This window comes from Fusarium falciforme, chromosome 8 (assembly GCF_026873545.1).
Source record: "Fusarium falciforme chromosome 8, complete sequence".
NCBI lineage: Eukaryota > Fungi > Ascomycota > Sordariomycetes > Hypocreales > Nectriaceae > Fusarium > Fusarium falciforme.
Window position 1 is genome coordinate 1,448,487 of NC_070551.1, and position 22,823 is coordinate 1,471,309.

Here is a 22,823-nt window from a genome sequence, read left to right on the forward strand (position 1 = left end):
AATAGTGTCGACAACGAACACATCGCCGAAGGATCGAGGTATAGGTTCTTCGTAGGGTAATTATCCCGAAGGCCTGGACCAGCGGATAAGCACCGAGGTGCGGTAGTCGTTGTGTCAGGGCGGGCCTATTCTACTTCGGTCATGTTCCTTGGACTTGTCTTTACCGGCTTATTTCGCTGACCCGTTCTTGGCTCATGTCTGTCTTCTCTTGTATCTTCATTTTAACTCTTTCTTCTTAGTTTATCTTCCGCTGTTTTCGCGGTTATATATACCCGTATTCGAGTCACTTTACATGGTCTCGAGGGAGTTGGTTCGGTTCAACCATGCTGGCTATTACCAAAATCACCACGAGAGTCAAGCAGCTCAACCGGGGGGCACGGTGATCAACCTACAATTTTCGGCCGGGTTGCTCTCGAGGAAGAGGTGATCCAATGCACCACCATTGGGTCTCTTATTTTCTTTGCTTTACGCATACATTTACACGTACCCTCGGAGGGAACGCCAGAGAGAGTGCAGCCGGCGCGGGGCCGGGGCGGGGCCGGTCGGAGCCGAAGGCTGGGTTGCAGAGCGGGCATAATCCCAAGGAAGCTATGGGGCAATGGATATAATTAATACCTACCCAGATAGCATCTAGTACGAGCCACGCTACAGAGATTGAGCTAGCTAGAGCAAGAAGGCGTCGATTAATAAAAACAAGTGCGTAATAATCTCCTCTAGAACCCGCAAGCCAAGAATCGGCCTTTGTTCAAATCAGTCATTTCAATAAGCGCCTCCGCGCGCGTGTGTAGGTGGCTTATGTCATCATGAGCTTTCCCCAAAGAGAGCAACCAAGCACGAGCTCCGTGTATTGATTGACGACCCCCTCGCATCAGCTATTGACGACCCGATAGAGTTCGAAATCGACGCCTCATTTTCTTGTCCTTCTTTTGCTTCCATAGATAGACAGACAGGCTACTCGAACCGTTTTGTCTGTAGCCGATCGTTTTTTTTTTCTCCCTACCGACGTTCCTTTCCGCCTTCCCTCGGCAATATGCTCCAGCACCCGCGCCGGTAGCTACGCAATACTCGATTCCAATCCCTCCACGGCCGCGTGTCACACATCACGTCGATCAACAAAACCACCCTTTGAGCAATGTCGTCCGCATTATCCCCCGAGGGCGACCGTCGCTACTCGGACGATTCGCTTTCCTCGGTTTCCACTACGAGCCTCGTATTTGAGAGAATACAGGAAAAGACAGAGATGGACGCCGACAAGGACAAGGAGAAGGACCCTCGCGCCCTTGACGACGAGGATCCCCTCAGGGACGAGGATGACCTTGAGACGGGTCCGTTCCTCGGTCCTGGAGCTTCGCTTCACCGTGAGCCCATGGACAGGGGATTGCGCCGGATTCTGATCATTGTCGCCGTCGTCTTTATCGGTGGATGGCTCGCCGGTCTCGGCATCTTTATCGCATCGGGTTCATACCATCATGAGAGTGACACCGAGCACGATCCAGATGCCAATTCGCGTGGCTCAGGCAAGTCCCTTTCTATGGATCAGCTGTTTGACGGTACCTGGTCGCCCAAGTACCATAGCATTAGCTGGATCGCCGGCCCCAAGGGAGAGGACGGCCTGCTTCTCGAGGTCGGGGCCAGTAACAAACCCTACATCGTCGTTGAGGATATTCGCAGTGACAAGAATGTCGCGACGCGCGATGACGCAAAGACCAAGGCTTCCAACTCGCGCACTCTCATGGAGAACCCCTTTTTTGAATACAACGGCAAGCAGTACTCCCCTCAGTGGTCTGAACCCAGCCCAGACCTAACCAAGGTCCTCCTCGGTGTCTCCCGGAAGAAGAACTGGCGACACTCTTTTAGCGCCATCTACTTTGTCCTCGACGTTGAGACCCAAGAGGCTGAGCCTCTCGTCCCCGACCAAGTCGATGCTAGGATCCAGCTCGCCTCATGGAGCCCCAAGAGCGACGCCGTCTCCTTCACCAGGGAGAACAACCTCTACATCCGCCGTCTGACAGGTGACAAGGACGTTACCCAGATCACCAAGGACGGCGGCCCTGAGTACTTTTACGGTATTCCTGACTGGGTGTATGAGGAAGAAGTCTTCAGCGGACGCAGCGCTACTTGGTGGTCCGACGATGGCAAGTACCTGGCCTTCCTCCGCACCAATGAGACGGGCGTCCCCGAGTATCCCGTTCAGTTCTTCATTGAGCGTCCCAGTGGCACAACCCCTGAGGAGGGCGAGGAGGCGTATCCCGAGGTGGAGCAGATCAAGTACCCCAAGGCTGGCGCCCATAACCCGGTCGTGGATCTTCAGTTCTACGACATTGGCAAGAAGGATACCTTCTCTGTCGAGATTGACGGCGCATTTGCTGATGACGATCGCATCATTAACAACCTCCTCTGGGCTGGCGACAAGGCCATCGTCAAGCAGACCAACCGCGTCAGCGACATTCTCAAGGTTGTGCTCGTAGACGTTCCTTCTCGCAAGGGCAAAACTATCAACACCATCAACGTCGATGAGATTGACGGCGGTTGGTTTGAGATTTCACACAAGATGACATACATCCCTGCTGATCCTAAGAATGGCCGTGAGCACGATGGATACGTCGACTCTGTCATTCATGAGGGATACGACCACCTTGCTTACTTCACGCCGCTTGACAACTCGGAGCCTATCATGCTCACAAAGGGCAACTGGGAGGTCGACGATGCGCCCTCGGCTGTGGATCTTGCAAACAACCTTGTCTACTTCATTGCCGCCAAGGAGTCCTCCATCCAGCGTCATGTCTACTCGGTTAAGCTCGATGGCAGCGACCTCCAAGCTTTGACGGACACCAAGACCGAGGCCTACTATGACGCCTCCTTCTCCAAGGGAGCCGGCTTCGTCTTCCTATCTTACCGCGGCCCCAAGGTTCCTACACAAAAGGTCATCTCCACGCCGGTGAGCGCCTCTTCGTACGAGCGCATCATCGAGGACAACGCTGAGCTCGCCGATCGCGCCCGTCGACACGAGCTCCCTATCCTCAAGTACGGCACCTTGGATCTCGAGGACGGTGTCAAGGTCAATTACGTCGAACGCCGCCCGCCTCACTTCGATGCTAAGAAGCAGTACCCTGTCCTCTTCCACCAGTACTCGGGCCCAGGCTCCCAGTCCGTCACCAAGCGCTTTGCCGTCGACTTCCAGGCCTACGTCGCCGCTGCCCTGGGCTACCTGGTCATCACCGTGGACCCCCGCGGCACTGGCTTCCTCGGCCGTAAGCACCGCGTCACGGTCCGCTCCAAGCTCGGTGTCCACGAGTCTCACGACCACATCGCCGCCGCCGCGTCCTTTGCATCCCGGCCCTACGTCGACGCCGAGCGCCTCGCCATCTGGGGCTGGTCCTATGGCGGCTTCACCACCCTCAAGACTCTTGAGCAGGATGCCGGTCGCACTTTCAGCTACGGCATGGCCGTCGCCCCTGTCACGGATTGGCGCTTCTACGACAGCATCTACACGGAGCGTTACATGCGCACGCCCCAGGATAACCCCGACGGCTATGACCTGTCCAAGGTCGCCAACGCCACCGCCCTCGGGCAGAACAAGCGCTTCCTCCTCATGCATGGAGTTGCAGATGACAATGTCCACTTCCAGAACTCGCTCACCCTGCTTGATGACCTTGATCTGGCGGGTGTTGAGAACTATGATGTTCATGTCTTCCCAGACAGTGATCATAGCATTTATTTCCACAATGGCAACCGCATTGTTTACGACAGTAAGTCCCCGCTCGGAATTCCCCTTCAGCAGATGTCTAACAGCTTTCAGAACTCCGAAACTGGCTCATCAACGCCTTCAACGGCGAGTGGCTCAAGGTCTCGAATCCTCAGCCACACAAGGATCCAGTCGAGAAGGAGAAGCGTCATATGGTTCCTCAGGCATTGGTTTAGAACTGTTCCAGCGTGTGCTCGAATAACGGGCTTTTTGACATTTGAATGATTTGGAGCCTCGCTCGTATAGCGTACTTGTAATTATTATAGTATCACGGCGTTGTCACGGAATTGGATAAGGTACAGTCAAGTAGCAAACTAGGAAAAATCAATGTACTATCATACAACATACAGCAGCACGGATATGTGTCCCCGACTGCAAGATTTAGTTAATGCCGAAAAAACATCCTCAAGTCTACCGCAGATCCTTGAGTCCCATGCGCTCAAATTCTCCTCCAAACGCCTCACTCACGTCTCGCAGTAGAGGCCAACTATGATTACAGGATCACGAGTCCGAACTATTATCTGAATCCCCTGGGGTCGCGCAAGCCCTCATATTGTGATACTTGCGAGGCCTTTCGCTGATGGCCTTGACCACCAAGAGGCGCAAAAACTGGCATATTGTAGGTGGGAAGGCAAGGCCACACCGGTGCCTGCGTCTAGTAGCCGTAGCCGGTGGGCTGCGGTGCGAAGCCGTTGGCTTGACCGTATGGCGCAGGCGAGGGGCTGGAGCCCATGCCGGTAGGGCCAGCAGTAATCATGAGTCGAGAAGCGCCCAGGATGGGGGTGTTGTCTTCCGTCTTCTCCTGCTCCTTCTCCTTAGCCTTGCGGGCCTCGTTGTCAGCCTTGAGCGTGGCGAGCTCCTTAGTCTGTTGACAGAGAAGGTTGATCATGTAAGGCATGGAGAAGTCCATGAGGCCGTGGCGCCAAGAGAGCTCAAGGACGAGGTCAGGTCGGATGAGCTCATTGCAGGCGTAGAGCATGCCAGTGTAGCATTCGCGGTGGCCAATGTCGACAAACTAGGGTTATTAGTGTGGATGTCCAAGAGTTGAGTGAGAAACTTACGTATTGAACGAGGTCGCTGACAATATCGATCTTGGCGGACAGAGCAGCAGTCTCGATGGCATCCTTGTACAGCTTGTCCTGCTTGGACAGAGCAATCGACTTCTCCCAGCGCTTGTTCTTGCGGTAGATGCTGGCAGCGATCTGGCGGAAGAAGATCAGGTCGTGCTTCTCCAGGCGGTTGGCCAGCTCAGTGGCATCATAGTTGTCGTAGTTCTGGACAGAGTCGCGAAGAGTCTTGTAATCCTCCTCCTCGATGAGAAGGTCGTTGACAGCCTCGTTCACCACACGCTTGTTTTGTGACTGCACGTTGAGGAGGAAAGGCTTAATGAGAGGAAGGTCATCGTTCTTCTGGAAGATCTTGACAACACGGTTAACATCGATGCGAGGAGTGAGGGTGGCCAGGAGATCAGTGAGCAGAGAGGGGTGCTGCTCCACGTAAAACTTAATAGCGCGGTAGTAGATCTCCAGGTTGGCAACCTTGACGACGATCTCCTTGAACTGCTGGTGGTCCCAAGAGTTCTCGGGCCGCTCAATGACAGCAAGAGCGGCGTTGTCGAACTCGTCGTAGTGATAGTAACAGAAGACGAGCTCAGGCCAGAGGTTTGCCTCCTCACAGGCCTTGATCATCTTTGGCATGTTCATACGAGACCAGAAGATCTTGATGTGCTCCATGAGGCGGTCGGGGTGGTACTTGGAGAGAGCAATACCCAGCTCGGTGAACATGCCCATGTGGGCACGCTCAAGGCCAAGACCCTGCTCGAGTAGGCTGATGAGCTCATCGAAGTAGCCGTTGCGCTCGTACTCCTTAACGAGAGTCTGGAGCTGCTCAGCGTCAACGATCAGGTTGAGACCGCAGATCTGAGCCAATCGGAACTCCTTCTTCTCCACGCAAGCCTCGTGCACCTGCTTCCACACCTTGATGTTGTTGGCTTTGCGGGCGCACTCGACAGCAGCCTGGTAGTCACTGAGGTGGACCAAGGTGGTGGCCAGCTTGGCCCAATTGGAAATGCTGGTGTAGAAGATCTTGGAGGCCTCGTAGAGACCCTCCTCGTAGGCCTTGTCACCAGACTCCTCGATGTTGGCGACATTGGTGCCTCGGAGGAAATCCTCGAGCTCGCTGAGCTGGTCGAGGCGGGCATAGCAGAAAGCAAGAGCTGTGTCGATGGCAGGCTCGCGGAGGGTCTTGCGAGTCATGCGGAGATACTTGACGAGCTCCTCGTTCTTGCCAGCGTGAGTAGCAATCTCAATGACTTCAAGGTAGTTCCTAGGGTCCTCGGCCTTGATGTAGGACTCAATACCGTCGGCGACTCGAAGACCATCAAGCTGGGCCTTGGCAACCTTGCTCCAGACCTCGGGCAGGTCAACCTCCTCACCATAAGCCTGGGCACGGTCAATGCTGACAACGTTGTCAATCAGGACATCGACGGCGGCAGACTTGTTGTCGGCCTTCTTGTAGATCTCGAAAGCTTCCTCGAAGAGACCGACCTCAATGCAAGAAGCGGCAATATCGTCGGCATTGTAGTTGTCGAGCTTGTGGATGTAGTCCATGACACGAGCCTTGTCAGCCTTGGCAGCGGTAAACAGAAGCAGGTTCTGAAGGTTCTCATTGTCACTGAAAGGTGAGGGCTCCAGAACAATCTTCTCGAGAAGCTCAATAAGCTCGAGGGGAAGATCGTTCTCAAGGAAGGCAGACACAGCCACGGACACCTTGGCAGGGTCGTTGGCCTCAGGAACAGCCGTGGCAGTGACCTGATCAACGACGGAGCGGCGGTGGATGTTGTTCTCGCTCAACACAAATCCCCAAAGCTGGTTGTCAGAACGCTCAAGCAGGTATCGAGCCTGAGCCCTGTACATGGAGTTCTCGTTGGTGATGTTGACGAGCTCCAGATCATTTTGGCCCTTAGAGTAGGCAATGTAGGCCAGGTTGGGGTCTCGCTTCTCGCAGTACTTTCCAACAGTGAGGGTATCGTACTGGTCGTTCTCCTTGAGGAACTTCTCGGGGTTGTTGTTGGAGTCGATGTAAATCTTGGCAAGAGCGTTGAACACGGCCTGCTGCGTGTTGCCAGCCTGGAGGGTAGCCTCGAGGAAGGGCAACAGAAGCTTGAGTCGGTTTCGTGTCTCGACCTCGGAAACCAACTGATCAATGCTGATCGACTGGGCATTAACAGTGGTCAACAGCTGCTTGATAATGTTTTCGTCACAGTCGACATCCAACAAACCGCCAATAACCTCGGGAGTTCGACTGGGGTTGACACGCTGAACATACGACTCAATGGCCTGGAACTGCTGGTTCTGATAGAGGTACAGAATCAGGTCATGGACGAAGTTGAAGCGGTCGCAGACAATGATCAGAGGAAGCTGCTCGGGGAGCTTAGCCTCCTTGAGGAAGTTCTTCACCTTCTCGGGGTTGTACACGTTGCTATCGCGACACAACCGCTCGACCTCGTTGAACTGGCCCATCTTAGTGGCAGCCTCGATGTACTTGAAGTGCACATCGGGGTCTTCTGACAGATTCACGACGCTACCCAGATAGTAGAAGAGACCCTCAGCAGTCTTGTACTTCTCAAAGAGGTCGATCAGACGAACGGCTCCGAGAAGATCGGAATACTTAGTTGCGATGGTCACAACAGACTGCAGGTTCTGCCGGATGTTGCTCTTCATCATGGCATCGAGGCAGTCCAGAGACTGCTCAACAGAGAGCTTGCCAAAGAAGGTAGTCAGCCACTCAGGGTTGAAGTTGGGAGAACCAGGAATGTTGACAATAACACGCTTAATAGACTCGGGGTCCTCGTAGAGCTCGAGGGCCTTCTGGGGGAGGTTGGCCTGCTCGCAGAGCTGGGCAATGCGGGACTTGTCGAAATGAGTGAACATCTCGTTGCCCAGGATGGCCTCAGCGACCTGAGGAGCATGCATCAGGTTCATCTCCAGAAGGCGAGTCTGGAGACGAGCATGCTCAGGCTTGTTCTCCTTGAGAGCATCGAGCAGGAAGGCAGTGGCCTGCTGGATCAGACCCTGACCCTGGAAGATGTCGCACACGCGCTCAAAGTCGACCAAGGGACCTTGCTCGCTGTTGGCCAAAGCGCTGGCGAACTCGGCACCCTTCTCGGGGTTGACACGGGTGATGTGCTGAAGGAGCTGGATGTAATCAGGCTGGTAGCCAGTCTGGGCCGAGTAAGGGAGAATCTTGTCGAATTGGCCAGTCTCAGCGAAACCAGCAACAACCTTCTGGGGAACATCGGCCTTCAGGTAAATGGTGAGGGCCATGCCAACATCGTAGGGGCGAACCATGTCACCGAGCTGCTCGGAGCAGTCCAGCTTGCCCTCCTTCAACCACTTCTCAAGCAGGTGCTTGCGGTTCTGCTGGAGAACAGGCTGGGCCAGTTCAATAGTCTCATGTCTGTTCAGGGCACCCTTGTCGAGAAGCATTCCAAAGTATTGAAGGGTGAAGGCCATCTGACCGGGCTGAGCAGGCAGACGCTTGAACTTCTCTATCGTCTCGGCGGTTCGCAGGAAGCCTCGGGGAGAGTTGGCAGCAATCTTGGCAGCCTCCAGGTAGTTGCCAGAGTTGAAGAGCTGCTCGAACTGGCGAGCATAGAGGTTATCAGCGCCAGGAAGGCCAGCTCTTGAGGCCATCTTGATGGCCATCTCGGTGTTGGCAGGGTTCTGGAGGAGGTAAGGGATGACGTTGGCGTCGTCGATGGTAACGAAAAGGACTTGACCCTTTCGGTTGATACCGACGATGCCCGAGGAGTCGTTGTCGGTGCATGTTGTGAAGATGGTCTCGCTCGAGATTCGGTTCATGAAGATGCACGAGGCGGTCTCGAGGTCGTAAAGGTGGATGAAGCCGTACTTGGTGACCATGTAGACGACACCGTACTTCTGGGAGATCTGAAGGGCGACGGGGAAATCGCTGGTGGCTTCCGGGGGGAAGAACATGTCGACAGCCTTCTTCTGGAAGACTGGGTTCGACTCGGCGTGATCGACCTCGACGATGTGCAGCTTGGCGCCAGTTGCTGTCCGCACAGCAAAACTGAAAAGCTTGGTGTCTTGGGGAGCACCCTCCAATCGCAGGGTGCCAAAGGCAGCAGCATGACCCTCGATGGCCTGGCTGATTCCTCGGTCCTTAGAATAGAGTTGCATGGCACCGACCACGCGGCCTTGCTGCGATGAAATACCAACAACGACCATCCACTTGCCATCAGTGTTGACTCGGTAGTTGATGATCTGGCAGCCCTGTATTGTCACGGTTAGATCCTGGATAACACGTCAGAGTAGCAGAAGGCAGCTCACGTTGAGGTTGGCATTACGCTCAAAGACCTTGACGGGAGCGTCCTGGCCAGCGTCATAGACGTTCCAGTGGTAGACGCTGGACGTTGTGACAAGACCAAGCTCGTTCTCGCTGATCCACTTCCAGAACTGAACATCCTCGTTCATGGTACACGACTTCAGCTTCTTCTTCTGCTCGAGATCAAAGATCTGGAGTGTCCTAGACTGAGCCTTGAGGGCAATGACTTGTCGGTTCCAGTGCATGATGGCACTGTCGGCCTTGATCGGCCGACGAGTAACATTGTTACCATTCTTGAGCTCGATAATAACAACTTCGGGTTGGGCGGCCTCGCTCTTCTTTTCTCGCACGCAGACGTACGAGTCGGACTCGAGTGTCTAGCTGGGGGGTTAGCTCATGGTCGATTAGGCGCCGATGCAGAAACGTACGCAGGAGTTGAAGCCGATGCTCTGGGTGTCCACGCCGACGTTGGCGAGCTGGACAAGCTCCTGAAACTTGATGGGTAGGGGCGCCATGATGCCGGTATGGCCTATTATCAGGTAAAAGGGACCGTCGTCAAATCGATATTCCTAAGCTCGACTGGGGACAAAGGAAAGGGTCGACGATGAGTTGGAGTCGATCTCGGATCGACTGCCAGCGATTGCGTGGGAGCGTCCTTCAAAGGTCGATGTAGAAGCTTCCATGCGCCGCGTGGCACGGGCGGAGCAGATGGATGCACGAGGCGATCGAGGAAAGCACAAAGGGCGCAGGCGCGAAAAGGATCGGTAAGAAAAGAAAGAATGACGACGTGAGATTCGCGATTATCCGTCAGCTGCCGGTGATGATGCAGGCGATGTCGTCGTCGTCGTGGCGGGGAGGAGGAGAGATGGAGATGGAGGGTTTGTTTGGTAGGAAAGGAGAAAGCAAGCAAGCACAGCAGGAGGTCCCGTCACTTTTTGGGTTACGTTACCTGTTCTTCTCGGCCGGGGGCAGGTTCAAAGGCGACGGACCGTCCAGGGCAGGTGCTAGCCTTGGTCCTTGGGCTGCAGGCTCGCAGTGAATGGCCCAGGGGTATCCACTCGGTACGTACCTCCGCTAGGGCAGTTTGGGTGCTCGTGCCTGGCAACCTGGCCTCCACTGGCCGTCAGCTGCTGACAGCTTATTTCAGGAGATGAGCCAATGATTTCCACGGGAAGCCACAATGTTCCGCTCCGGGCGAGATTGACCTTGCTCTGGAGATGCTGGCGAAAAGGGGGAGGCTTAAAATAGGCAGTGACGTGGGTGCGAAGACAAGAGTTGAGGCCCAGGAGAACAGCCAAATGCATGATTGTTGAAGCAATTGGACTTGTTTAATCCCTATTATTAACCCCGAGAGGTATTCACAGTATTTCTCATAGTGCAGAGCATATGGTTTACAGTGAATCATTGTGCTAATCAACATGCGACGTCATCCACATGCATAAAGTGCAGCTCCTGAGAAGCTCCAAGCTGCACTTTAAGAAGCTGGAAACTATTGAACAGCCCGTCACCAATCTCCAATAGGGGAAATCCGTCCATACGTCGAGGCCAGGAGATTCACCGTTAAGAGCTGGACCCAATTGGTCAGCTGAATTCCTTCGTTCACTGTCGACGGAGCAAGCAACGCAATCAACATGATTCATCAACAAAGTAGATGTTTGTCCAACAAAGCTCCATGTGGCTCATCCATGCTTCATCAACCAGCCACTTTTCCCCATTCAAATGCTGCACGCGACAACGACACTCATTCACCAAGCCTCAGTTGACAAAGACAATGAAATGCCGAGTCGTCCTGCTGAAACACAGCTGTCTGTCTCAGCCACATTCGCCTAAAAGCCTCAGCAACTGTTCTCAGTGCTTGTATTCATTGCCGTCTGACTATTGACGGTCCATAAGCTCAAAATCCAGTCATCACTCTCCTTTCAAGAAGACACGGTTCATCCAGATTGCAACAGATTGTAAAAGCTCCCAACTCATGACAAATGTTCACGGTCAATGTGAACCGTAACAGCCGTCTCATCCCCCTCAAAGTCCTCACAAAACGGACACTTGACGGCCTCGACACCACTGGGCGCAGTCCTTAGCCTCTCATCCAAGTCTGGCATGAAATCCGCCAAGCTTCTCGGCGGCGGCTCCGACGCAAACTCGTCATCCCTCCGCACGTCGGTATACCGCATCGTGAATCTTGAAGAGGGCGTTGCCTTTGCTCCAGTGTCCTCTGCTGCGGCTGAACTATTGCCCATCCGCTGCACCCTGCCCACTTGGCCGTCGCGCAGACGCACTTTTATGCCCCGCGGGTGATTGCCTCTCGTGAGGATGTCCTGTACTATGCCCTGTGTCTCTTCGCCTGTCGGTTGGTCCTCTTTCAAAATGATGAATACGGATGCGCCGGGGACGACTTGTTGGACAGTGGGAACTGTGCCGGCTGCTTGCTGTGGTGTCGCTGGTGCCCGAGATGATGACCCTCGCTGGTTGTTCTGGCCCTGCCTGTTCTGGTTCTGGTTTTGCCGGGGTGGGCGAGGTTGGCGGTTCCGAGGCCGGTTCGGTCGGTTCATGGTGACAAATGATTGTGTTTGGCCGGTCGACTATCCAAGTAGTCTTATATATGAGATGAGAGGATAAGAAGCAAGTGATGCTGATTTGAGGTGAAAGTGTGACAATGAGTTAGGTGCCTGAGCCGCAAACCTGTGCATCCGCGAATGGTTGTTGGCAAGCCAGCTACCCTATACTTTCATAATGACTTTATTCATCTTGAGGTATCTTGAAATGAAGTACCAGGTAAAGGGGCCCCGAAACAACAAAAATATGAAGATTAATGCCCCGCATTATTAAGTTACATCCTATGAGATTATCTAAAGTATTTGTAGTTTGTTCTAAACTTGGGATTGTCAATCCGCCTCCAACCCAACGCCATTTGTCAATGTTGTAATAATGCGAGAAGCAGCCTGTGCTCGCCATGAATACCCAGAATGATTCCAAATGACACAAGAAAAATTACTAAAAATCTAAGCATCTCCCGCCTTTGCAGGAGCCTTCTTTCGGATATCCTTCCATCCAATACCAAACGAAGTAAAGAACATGGCACAAGACGCTGCCACAGCGAGGTAAAAAGTTGCGCTCACAGCATTAGAGTAAGACATCAAAGCCTCGGGGAGATCTTTTGTTGACACAACCTGTCTAACACCAGAGGCACCCGCGTCGATGATTTTATCCACGTCGAGGTTTGGAAGTCGTGAGACGAGCTCGTCGTGGAGCTTGTTGTTGAAGATGACATTGGCGATGGAGACAAAGATGGCTCCGCCAAAAGTTTGGGAAAAAACCAGAACTGCGGTCGCGACTGAGGTCATCTCAGGGCTTGTGTGAGCTTGCACTGCGATGATGGACATCTGCATGCCCAATCCGCGAGCGAAACCAGCCAGGATCTGGTAACCGGCCCAAGTGACGGTTCGAGTATGGGGGCCCATGGTGCTGAACAGTCCATTGGCGACAGCGGAGAGTACTGCACTCGTGGTAGCAAAGGGCAGATAGTATCCTACTTTTTGAGCTAATGATGTGTTAGTTTCAGTTCCGTTGTCCAGAAAGGAGACAGATAACTTACCAAGAAGACCGCTAGAGATAGCAGCCGCCAGCTGGCTAAGGATACTGGGAAGCATATCGACACCACTTTCGAACGGCGTCGCCTCCTTGATAGACTGGAAGTAGATGGGCATGTAATAAGAAGCCACAATGATGGTGGAGAAGAGAAACAGCTGTGTCAGGCACGCAGTCCAGACCTGCCTCGTCCGAATGACGGGGATAGGAATCATAGCGCCATCCCCGACCCGGTACTCCCAGTACATGAAGATGGCGAAGAGAGCACCCCCACCGCAAAAAAGCCCGATGATAGTAGCAGAGTCCCAGGAGTAGTCGATGCCGCCCCACTGGAGGGCGAGCAAGAACATGACGGTAAAAGGGGCGAATAGGACGAAGCCGGTGAGATCGAGCTTGGAGGTGATGATTTGGCGGGCCGTATCGGTAGTTTGGACTCGACGATCGGGAACATGGACGAACAAGATGAGAGCAGTACAGACGGCGCCGATCGGAAGGTTGATGTAGAAGCCTGGATAACAAGTCAGAATATTTTCTCTATCCAGTAGTCTGGACAGGGGACACTTACACCATCGCCAAGTTGTGTACTCGGTAAAGGCTCCACCGAGCAAAGGTCCAATAACCAAGCCAAGTTGAGCACCAGCCATGAGGATTCCTACCAAAGCAGGGCGCTTATGCAGAGGGACCGAGGCCGCAATCATGGTGAGTGCTCCGTTTTGGATTCCCGAGCTGCCAATGCCGGCAATGGTTCGTCCCATGATCAACGTGATGGAGTTTTGGGCGACGCCACAAATAAGACACCCTAGCTCGAAGAGGAACAGGAAGCCCAGGAAGAGCCACTGAAGACTGTTAGGTATCGTATGAGTTGATGGGTGGTGACCTTCTTACCCTTGTGTTGAAGTATGTGTATAGTTTGCCAGAAAGGGGTTGTAGAGCAGCGCTATTACATGTGAGCCAAAATCACCAACTTTGAGAAAGAATATGCGTACCTGGCAAGATTGTATGAACTGCCATACCATCCTATGTCTTGTAGCGAGTGGAAATCGGACGTGATTTGAGGGATTGCCTGGATTCGGGTTAGGCCAAGTATACGATGTATCAATACACCGGGCACTGACAGTAACAATGATGGACATATCCAAGAGCATCAGGAAAGCAGCAAGAGTAATGGAAATCATTAAACTCGCGAGCTTCCATCCTCCAACCCACTCCTTTTCCTCGTCCTTTGGCGTACCATCTCCAGGGGCCCTGTCAACACCATCTTGCTCCGGCTCATGTAGCGTAGGGGCATCGGATTGAGAGTCGGTCTTTTCATGGCCAGCAATACTGTCACGAGGCTCGTCCCGCAACTTTTCGGTGATTGTCGTAGTCATCTCGGCAAGACATGTAATGACTTGACTCAAGTATTGAGATGTAAGTGAAGTGACAAGAGGTGGCGGACCTTGAAGACAAGCCGGGAACCCGACATATTTGAATGGTTCGCCATTTAAGGCAGATAAATTATCTCCGAGATCATTACCGGGAATTTCGTAGGGCTGGGGGAGCCTACTGATCCGGGCATCGGGGGCACATGGTGTTGTTGACGCCGGTGTGGAGTGCGGACCGGAGTTGGGGATTCCGTTTGAACCCCGGTCCCAAGTGTGGGTGGTATCGCGGCAAATAACGCCCCTCTGAGACATTCCTGCCGGGTTCGGTGCTCTTTTAAAGCCCCGATCCCCATGTGCTGACATGTCCTCACATCTCCCACGGCCCAAAGACGTCCGACATCCATGTTATGTCCCCGAAGTCGAGAAGATTCGGGTCTGGAAGATTCATAAAGGTCTGGGCCGGATTTGGTGTCATTCTTGCTCGAGTGGGGACTACTTGACTCGAGGATGATGGCGTGCTTCCCAGATGTCGCGACAAAATAGGTTCCCATGAAGAGCGGATGTTGCGAATGATCATGGCCCCCTTGGTGAATAACGAATCCTCATCCATCATCGCCCTTAGAGGGTATATCGTATCCAATCGCGTGAACAATTCGATGACCTGATCGAGCAGCACGAGCAAGTCGGCCGTGTTTCGAACCAGATCCTTGTCCCAGGCAGGATCCTCTGAGGTCGTGAGCCGGTATAGGGCAACTTGAATCTGCGAGAGCTGTATATAGAGAGCAAAGGGTGCGCCCGGAAGGTCTTCAGGTGGTATGCTAAAGAAGACATCATACCATGCCCTGATTGCCTTGAGGCATGAGTACATGCTTTCAATGCGTTGGTTCATGGGAATGGTCTGCATGAAGAGTCCGACCGAGTTCACCAGGACCTCGGTCGCCAACGAATGGGCCTCGAGCACTTCTTCTTTCTGTTAGCGCATGTTGCTAGAAGGTAGCAAAGCATCACATACTGTTCGGAGCTGGGCTTGGTGACAACCCGTCACGGATCTCCTGCAACCTATTTAAGAGGCCCTTTCTAAAGACATACGTGGGCGCCTGGCTTGACTCGCCCATGACATCGCGAACCAAAAGCTTCTGTGCTTCGTCGGCAACGAGTTGGTATCTGATAAAGGCGACCAGCACCTCGTCAGAAGGATGTTCTTTCTCCCTCTCTAGGTTTATGAGGCAGTCCTCCATGTGCGGACTCCAGCGGAGGGTGTCCATCTTGCCGACAAAGGAGGATATCCTGGCCAAGTTAGCAACAGGCCGAGAACCAAGACAAGGTGAGGCTTACACTGAAGTCAGAAACCAGAGTGACACGACGGTCCTCCGCTCTTCCGGGGTTCGGAGCCGGGGCGGAGGAGGCCGGCCTCCCCACATTTTGAAGCAGATTGTAAAGTACTGCTCCTCAATCGGGGCCTTCATCAAGCTGAGGTCATAAACCAATGTGACGGCCAGCTGGCAGAATGTGATGATGAAGGGTCTTGTGCCAGGCCCAGAGACTAGCGTGGCCCTGCTTCGTGTTAGAGCTCATCCTGAAAGACGGAGCTATCAGTTCAACTTGCCAAGCAGTGTAACAAACAAGTCCCAGAAGAACATCCATGCTCCTCTCATGGTCAACGATGACCCTCTGAGCGGCCTCTTGACGAATACGCTCCTTCATCTTCACTTGCTGAGGGTGGGATGTGGTGGTGATGTTCATGATGCACAGCCATAGAAAGGGCTTCTCTTTGCGGAGGTTCTCGGCCGTCTGATCTTTAGGCAAGACCATAAAGGGAAATCTTGGTAGCCAAGACCGAAACTTGTCTAGATAGACCTCTGCCTCTGCCGGTGTCGGTTCTGGAAGCAGGTAGCTGTCATCGCTGGGAAGCGCTGCCGACTCCATCGGGGTTTCTATTGAGCTAGTAGTTCCGAAAGCATGGGGCATGCTCGAAAAGTTGTCCGAGGATGAAGTGGCAGCAGTCGCTAGCGAGTCTAAACGGCTGGGGGTGTGAAGTACAGACGAGGGACAGTAGGAGTTGGGAGGAGGATGTGTCGCAGTAGAGCCAGGAGTAGTGGTAGGGGGAGTTTGTGGATGGGCACCATTGGCAGACTGAGTTGCACGTAAGATGGAGACGAGATCATCGAGCTTCTCCTCGAGCTGTGCCGTTCTCGAAGACGTCGTCTTTTTGGCAACTCTTCTTCGTGAAGTTGTCATTGGCTGGCATGACTTGCCTAGACGAAAGCACCGTTCGCAGTTTTGACCTCCAGGCCTCAGGATACACTTGCACTTGGCCCTCTGACAGGCTGTACAGGCTCGACCGTACCCAGCTGGAGTGCCAGCAGCGGCCACATCAGGTGGTGCCATGGTTTGGGATAGACGGACGCCAAATCCGGTCGCACGATAGGGCTGAACGGGATTTCACAATGCTTGTTTCTGTTTTTTTTGGGGCGGGACAGGACGTGTGCTGGTAAAGTCCGCGCATGCATCTCCTGGCTTCGTCTGGCAAAAAAAAGGCTCGGAGTTGGGAATGCTTGGGGGTGTGATGAAAGCCGATCGATCGAGTTGTTGCGTTGGGAGACGTGAGTGTTTTGGTATGTGTCGGATTTCGGATTTCAGTTAACTCCGGGGAGCGATTACCTCCAAGCGAATGCGAGCAAATGTCCCGCTCTGACACGCGTGTTGGTTGCTAGATCTAGATTGGGCACGTACTGCGAGAAGGATTCATTGACAAGGAGTTTTAAGTGGTCGTTCGACCTGGAGATGGTGGACGATGGAATGGATGGTTGTTTGGGTTGTCGGACAGCTTTTAAAGCCAACTCCGTGCCATGGGTCAACCAGGCAGAAAGATTTCCAACTGCGCGCCAGCAACAAGGTATCATTCTGCCAAACACATTCATAAAAATGATGGTCAGGGTGATGTTTTTGTGATCGGGAAGTCTATCAGTCCGAGGTGGGTGAGATAGGGGTCGCTCGCCATTGAAGCTTGCGCGTATCATACGACCAACACGAGTGTTGATGTTGAAGGTCAAGTGAGGACATCCCTTTGTCGGATAATTTGCCGTCTTAGCCCAGAATTGGCTTGATCTATTCCTGAAACTTACTAGCAAAGGCTGGACTATCGAGAACCTGAATCCCGATCCAAAGCGTGGCCCTGGGTGAATTGAATGGCGCTCGCGACACGTGGAGTGCCCGCGATTGAGAGGGAGCCCACAGTGAGCTGGAACCCTGCCATCCACTGAGACATTCATAATCAGGAACATCAACAGAACGACAAATTAGTACATAAGACTTGAGATAACTATACGTGAGCCCAATTCATCATTGAATGTATCGCACATATATACAATACTATCAAAGGCCCAAGTTTGTGACTTCAATTGCACGATGCAAGCCCATCTCCATCTTCCCTTATTGGGCAAACACATGGCTCAAACGGCCTCCCATTGGCTGCAGGCCGTCAGTTCCTGGCACCAATGAAAGCCGGTGTTTCCCGCTCGTTTCAATCGCCAACTCAATTCAACTCCATTCACGTCACAAGCCAAAGACAATCTTCAACTTTCCATCTTCACCGCAGACACCAGCCATGGCTGCTCCAACCGTCGCTGCAGCAGAGATGCTCCCTCGCTTCCTCCTCCCGCGCCTCAGCTGGGGTCCTCCGTCGCAAGTTGTACGCCCCTTGGTTTCGAGTCACCAGCGACGCTCCTTTGCCTCCTTCCAGACTGGTTCTGCTACCCCTCGATGCTGCGCTCGCCGCGCCGAGAGCCCGATCCTCAAGAGAGCGTTCCATGCGACAACTGTACGACAGCGAGATCACCACTTTGACACACTCAAGTTTGTCAAGCGGTTACAGAGCGAGGGGTTCACCGAGGAGCAGTCAGTGGCTATGATGAAGGTCTTGAATGACGTTATAGAGGAGAGGTATATTGCACCAGAGCATTTCAGTCCACACCTCGCTAACTTCATCTGCAGCATCCAGAATCTCACCCGTACAATGGTCCTCCGCGAAGACGCCGCCAAAGCAACCTACACCCAGAAAGTCGACTTTGCCAAGCTGCGTTCCGAGCTCCTCTCGGCCGACAGCACCGAGTCCAACACGACGCGCACAGCGCACGAGCGCCTGACAAACGACATCGCCAAGCTCAGCAGCCGCCTGCGCGACGAGATCAGCCGCACCCAGGCCAGCGTGCGCCTCGACCTTAACCTGGAAAAGGGCCGCATCCGCGAGGAGGCCGTCGGGCAGGAGCTCAAGATCAAGGAGACCGAGACAAAGATTGAGCAGGAGGTTGCGGCGCTGAGGGAGAAGCTGGAGCAGGTCAAGTTTCAGACGCTGCAGTGGTTGATGGGTGTTTGCACTGGTTTCGCGGCGCTGTTGCTGGGTGCTTGGAGATTGCTCATGTAAAGAGCGGCGTCAGGGGTAAGAGTCATGGTGTGGAGGGGATATCGAGTGTCAGCCCGTCACCTATACGGCATAGATTTTCTAGAGTCATGAGTTTGAAAACAAAATAGCATATAGCTATGGACGTTCCGGTTATGGGAGCTTGTTCTTAGCTTACAATGGGTATATCACAAGATTGAACATCTGCCCGGTTACGCCGTCAGTAAAGCAGGAACCCGTGGGGTCCCGAGTCGATAGCGCTTCCGTCTAAGCCGGCAAGTCATCGCGGAGTTGACAACTCCGGAACTTGTTCTACCTCCGCAGGTTAGGTAGGAGACAATCATTCAATCCCCTCAAAACATTTCCCATTAGGCATCAATAGTTCAGCTTCAGCTCCTCCTCTCACCGCGCCTTCTGACGATCTGTCAAACCCCACCCCCGCCCCCACGTCCACCCCGCCATATCGACAGCTCCCCGGGCGGTACGGATAGATAAGGTCACATTGCATCTCATCTTGATTCGGATCCCGACCTTTTCTATCATTCTCTATACATAGAGAGTTACCAGAGTACGAACTGTGAAGCCATAGAGATAGCCCGTACCCGATCAATCTCTGTTCTGCCAAACCCATTTCCCACCTTGAGCCCCCACGATAGCTTCCTCAGCCCAATCCTCACCTCACAATGGCAGCCAAGCCCAAGGTTCTTCTGCTAGGCGGTATCGAGCAGTAAGTACCCCAGAAGTTGCAGCACTCCTATAAGCCCCTATGATTACTCAAAAAGGAAGTCACTGCTAATTCGTCCAGTGCTCATGAAGCCTGGGATTCACTAGCCTCCATTGCGGACATCATCAAGCCCAAGTCGGCCGACCGAGCTGCCTTTCTAGAAGAGTCCAAGTCCGGGGCTTTCGACGGAGTTGTTGCTGTTTATCGAAACTTTACGTCTGTGAGCACTACTGGTCTTGTTAACGAAGAGCTGCTTGATGCTCTTCCTGATACGCTCAAGTTTATCTGCCATAATGGTGAGGCTCCTGGTTCTCAGGCCTGATTCGCATATACGCCCTTCCATTTTAGATGTTACATCTCCCTTTTGAACTTGCTACATCCCTTCTGTCAGGACTCATACAAACTCGAGTCCCATCACTAACTTCCCAGGTGCTGGTTATGACCAAATCGACGTGGCCGCCTGCACAGCCCACAACATCCGCGTCTCCAATACACCCACGGCGGTAGACGATGCCACGGCAGATATTACCATCTGGCTACTTATAGGAGCTCTCCGAAACCTCTCCAGTTCCGTCCTTTCCCTCCGCGCTGGAAAGTGGCGTGGGAGCCCTCCTCCCCCATTGGGCCACGACCCCGAGGGCAAGGTGCTTGGTATTCTAGGCATGGGCGGCATTGGTCGCAATGTTGCCCGCAAGGCTCGTGCTTTTGGCATGACTATTCGATATCATAACCGCCAGCAGCTCTCCCCTGAATTGGAGGAGGGTGCCGAGTATGTCGACTTTGAGACACTGCTGAAGGAGAGTGATGTCCTGAGTCTGAACTTGCCCCTCAATGTAAGTCACAACACCACAACTACATCACTCTCTAATCTCACACACGTTTAGCCTCGCACTCGACACACAATTGCAAAGCCCCAATTCGACATTATGAAGCCCGGCATCGTCATCATCAACACAGCCCGCGGCGCAGTCATGGACGAGGCTGCACTTGTAGATGCCCTCGCATCCGGCCAGGTCGCCAGCGTGGGTTTGGATGTGTTTGAGAAAGAACCGGAGATTCACCCTGGGTTGCTGGCGAATGAGAATGTGCTGCTGGTTCCGCACATGGGCACCTATACCGTCGAGACGGAGAAGGGCATGGAGGAATGGGCCATTGACAATGTTCGGCTGGCAATTACCGAGGGGAAACTCAAGAGTATTGTCATTGAGCAAAAGAACTTGCAGTAAAGTTGGAATTGTTCAAATAGATTGGGATGAAGTGGCTTCTAGACACGGTAGCAATAGAAAGAACACAAGTTTACCAAGACAATAGTCTCAACACCATCATGCCCCCAGCAAAGTTCAGATCATCACATCATAGAAGCAGTAGTCAAAGTATTGTTGAGAAGAATTTCTTTTGAAGTTCTACTCTGTCCTGGCCACGGTTGACGGGCCCTATCTCGAGTCATCATCTCCTTCCATCTCTATGGGGAGGTCTCGTCGTGGATCACGAGGATCCTTTCATCCATTCATCATCCGTTTTTTATATCTCGAAGGGGGGAATCATATGATTAGCAAAAAAGCCAACGCCATTTTGTTGAAAAAGCAAGATTTTTTGCCCCTCCCTGCACCCTGCGAAGAAATCTCCTCTTCACGATGGAAAGAGAAGCATCCCGAATAAGCAGAAACAAAGAAGAGAAGAGGAAAAAAATCAAAAAACCGCAGATGTCCTTGTAACTCTCCCAGCCCATATGCCATGCAAGTTCATGCTGTTGAAACCAGAATTTTGCCAGTTGTCGTGTCGATAGAAGAGGGAAAGTTCGTTACACGTAGGAGTCCAGTTGAAGGATCCTTGGGTATGATTACATCCGCTTAGTAGCGGTAGATGTCGGCCTTGAAGGGGCCCTCGCGGGTCAGGCCGAGGTAATCAGCCTGGACCTGGGTGAGGGTGCTGAGCTCAGCCTGGCAGTGGTCCAGGTGGAGACGGGCAACCTCCTCATCGAGGATCTTGGGGAGGACGTAGACGCCGACGTCGAGCTTGCCGGTCTTGGCGAACTCAACGTACTTCTCACCCCAGGCCTTGTCGCTGGCCTTGAACAGCATGATCTGGGCAAGGACCTGGTTGGTGAAAGAGCAGGACATGACGAAAGAGGAGTGGCCGGTGGCACAGCCAAGGTTGACCAGACGGCCCTCGGCGAGGAGGATGATGTGGCGGCCGCTGGGCATGAGGAAGCGGTCAACCTGGGGCTTGATGTTCTGGACGGAGGTGGCGTTGGCCTTGAGCCAGGCAACGTCAATCTCGATATCGAAGTGGCCAATATCTGGGAGATGTTAGGTGATGAGCTCAAGACGAGGTTTCGGGAAACTTACTGCAGACGATGGCGTCGTTGGGCATGGCCTCGAAGTGAGCACCAGTGAGAATGTCACGGCAGCCAGTGGTGGTGACGAAGATCTGACCAATCTTGGCAGCCTTCTCCATGGTGGTGACTTGGTAGCCGGCCATGGCGGCCTGGAGGGCGTTGATGGGATCAATCTCAGTGACGAGGACGCGGGCACCCATGCCGTGGAGGGCCATGGCGCAGCCCTTGCCGACATCACCGAAACCAGCAACAACAGCGACCTTGCCAGCAATCATGACATCGGTGGCACGCTTGATACCGTCGACAAGGGACTCACGGCAGCCGTAGAGGTTGTCGAACTTGGACTTGGTGACGGAGTCGTTGACGTTGATGGCGGGGACGAGGAGCTTGCTCTCCTTGAGCATGCGGTAGAGGTGGTGGACACCGGTGGTGGTCTCCTCGGAGACACCGTAGCAGTCCTTGAGCATCTCAGGGTACTTGTTGTGGACGAGGGTGGTCAGGTCACCACCGTCATCGAGGATGAGGTTGAGCTTCTTGTCATCCTTGAAGGCAAGGAGCTGCTGCTCGAGGCACCAGTTGTACTCCTCCTCGGTCTCACCCTTCCAGGCGAAGACGGGGACACCGGCGGCGGCAATAGCGGCAGCGGCGTGGTCCTGGGTGCTGAAGATGTTGCAGCTGGTCCAGGTGACCTCGGCACCAAGAGCAGTCAGGGTCTCGATGAGGACGGCGGTCTGGATGGTCATGTGGAGGCAGCCAGCAATGCGGGCACCGGCGAGAGGCTGGTCGGCAGCGTACTTGGCTCGGGTCTGCATGAGACCGGGCATCTCGTTCTCAGCGAGCTCGATCTCCTTGCGGCCAAAGGCGGCCAGGGAGAGGTCAGCGACCTTGAACTTGTGGGCGGGGGCAGACATTGTGGATGAATTGGTGGAGGAGGAGGAGTATGAGAGGGAAAGAAAGAGAATAGAAGAGGAGGAAGAAAGAAAAAGAGAAGAAGAAAAGGGAGGAGGAGGAATATGTAGAGGTCAAGAGGTTGAGGACGAGGTGAGAAGATAAGATGGGAGCGGGGCTTCTCAGACTTGACCTCCTGCTCGATTGGAGGGGGAGAGGGGGAGGGGTTGGTGGGCGGGCGGTGAAAACGGCAAAATGAGGGGCAGAATTTTCTTTGCCATTGAGACCAACAAACCACCTACCACCAAGAGGCGGGGCAATCACCACGGGCATGCAACCAAAAAAAGTCGCCGCTATCCATCGGTACTTGTGGACGGGCGGGTGGTTCGCCCTGGAAACGCCCCTCCAGCGGTACCTTTGGACTGCTGACG

At 53.6% G+C, this 22,823-nt stretch overlaps 8 protein-coding genes across 8 annotated transcripts; 3 read left to right on the forward strand and 5 right to left on the reverse strand.

Moving 5' to 3' along the window:
* Positions 1 to 1,132: 1,132 nt before the first annotated feature.
* NCS54_01027900 (Putative dipeptidyl-aminopeptidase B) lies at positions 1,133 to 3,921 on the forward strand (the record flags this gene model as incomplete). The annotated part of the gene is made up of 2 exons (XM_053155594.1): positions 1,133 to 3,749; positions 3,800 to 3,921. The coding sequence occupies 2 exons, from the start codon at positions 1,133 to 1,135 to the stop codon at positions 3,919 to 3,921; spliced, it is 2,739 nt and encodes a 912-aa protein (XP_053011569.1).
* Positions 3,922 to 4,400: 479 nt separating this feature from the next.
* On the reverse strand, positions 4,401 to 9,606 carry NCS54_01028000 (Clathrin heavy chain; the record flags this gene model as incomplete). Its single annotated transcript, XM_053155595.1, has 4 exons — positions 4,401 to 4,760; positions 4,807 to 9,039; positions 9,097 to 9,468; positions 9,520 to 9,606. The coding sequence occupies 4 exons, from the start codon at positions 9,604 to 9,606 to the stop codon at positions 4,401 to 4,403; spliced, it is 5,052 nt and encodes a 1,683-aa protein (XP_053011570.1).
* Positions 9,607 to 11,061: 1,455 nt separating this feature from the next.
* NCS54_01028100 (Hypothetical protein) lies at positions 11,062 to 11,643 on the reverse strand (the record flags this gene model as incomplete). Its single annotated transcript, XM_053155596.1, has 1 exon — positions 11,062 to 11,643. The coding sequence occupies one exon, from the start codon at positions 11,641 to 11,643 to the stop codon at positions 11,062 to 11,064; it is 582 nt and encodes a 193-aa protein (XP_053011571.1).
* A 450-nt stretch (positions 11,644 to 12,093) lies between these two features.
* Positions 12,094 to 14,406, reverse strand: NCS54_01028200 (MFS domain-containing protein; the record flags this gene model as incomplete). Its single annotated transcript, XM_053155597.1, has 6 exons — positions 12,094 to 12,632; positions 12,687 to 13,187; positions 13,245 to 13,515; positions 13,565 to 13,616; positions 13,666 to 13,742; positions 13,795 to 14,406. The coding sequence occupies 6 exons, from the start codon at positions 14,404 to 14,406 to the stop codon at positions 12,094 to 12,096; spliced, it is 2,052 nt and encodes a 683-aa protein (XP_053011572.1).
* A 4-nt stretch (positions 14,407 to 14,410) lies between these two features.
* On the reverse strand, positions 14,411 to 16,431 carry NCS54_01028300 (Hypothetical protein; the record flags this gene model as incomplete). The annotated part of the gene is made up of 4 exons (XM_053155598.1): positions 14,411 to 15,006; positions 15,056 to 15,330; positions 15,379 to 15,597; positions 15,650 to 16,431. The coding sequence occupies 4 exons, from the start codon at positions 16,429 to 16,431 to the stop codon at positions 14,411 to 14,413; spliced, it is 1,872 nt and encodes a 623-aa protein (XP_053011573.1).
* Positions 16,432 to 17,413: 982 nt separating this feature from the next.
* Positions 17,414 to 18,466, forward strand: NCS54_01028400 (Hypothetical protein; the record flags this gene model as incomplete). Its single annotated transcript, XM_053155599.1, has 2 exons — positions 17,414 to 17,985; positions 18,037 to 18,466. Exons 1-2 carry the CDS (start codon positions 17,651 to 17,653, stop codon positions 18,464 to 18,466), a joined length of 765 nt encoding a protein of 254 aa, XP_053011574.1. The 5' UTR covers positions 17,414 to 17,650.
* A 659-nt stretch (positions 18,467 to 19,125) lies between these two features.
* Positions 19,126 to 20,392, forward strand: NCS54_01028500 (Hypothetical protein; the record flags this gene model as incomplete). The annotated part of the gene is made up of 4 exons (XM_053155600.1): positions 19,126 to 19,169; positions 19,248 to 19,462; positions 19,596 to 19,999; positions 20,051 to 20,392. The coding sequence occupies 4 exons, from the start codon at positions 19,126 to 19,128 to the stop codon at positions 20,390 to 20,392; spliced, it is 1,005 nt and encodes a 334-aa protein (XP_053011575.1).
* A 624-nt stretch (positions 20,393 to 21,016) lies between these two features.
* NCS54_01028600 (Adenosylhomocysteinase) lies at positions 21,017 to 22,415 on the reverse strand (the record flags this gene model as incomplete). Its single annotated transcript, XM_053155601.1, has 2 exons — positions 21,017 to 21,465; positions 21,515 to 22,415. The coding sequence occupies 2 exons, from the start codon at positions 22,413 to 22,415 to the stop codon at positions 21,017 to 21,019; spliced, it is 1,350 nt and encodes a 449-aa protein (XP_053011576.1).
* Positions 22,416 to 22,823: the final 408 nt, after the last annotated feature.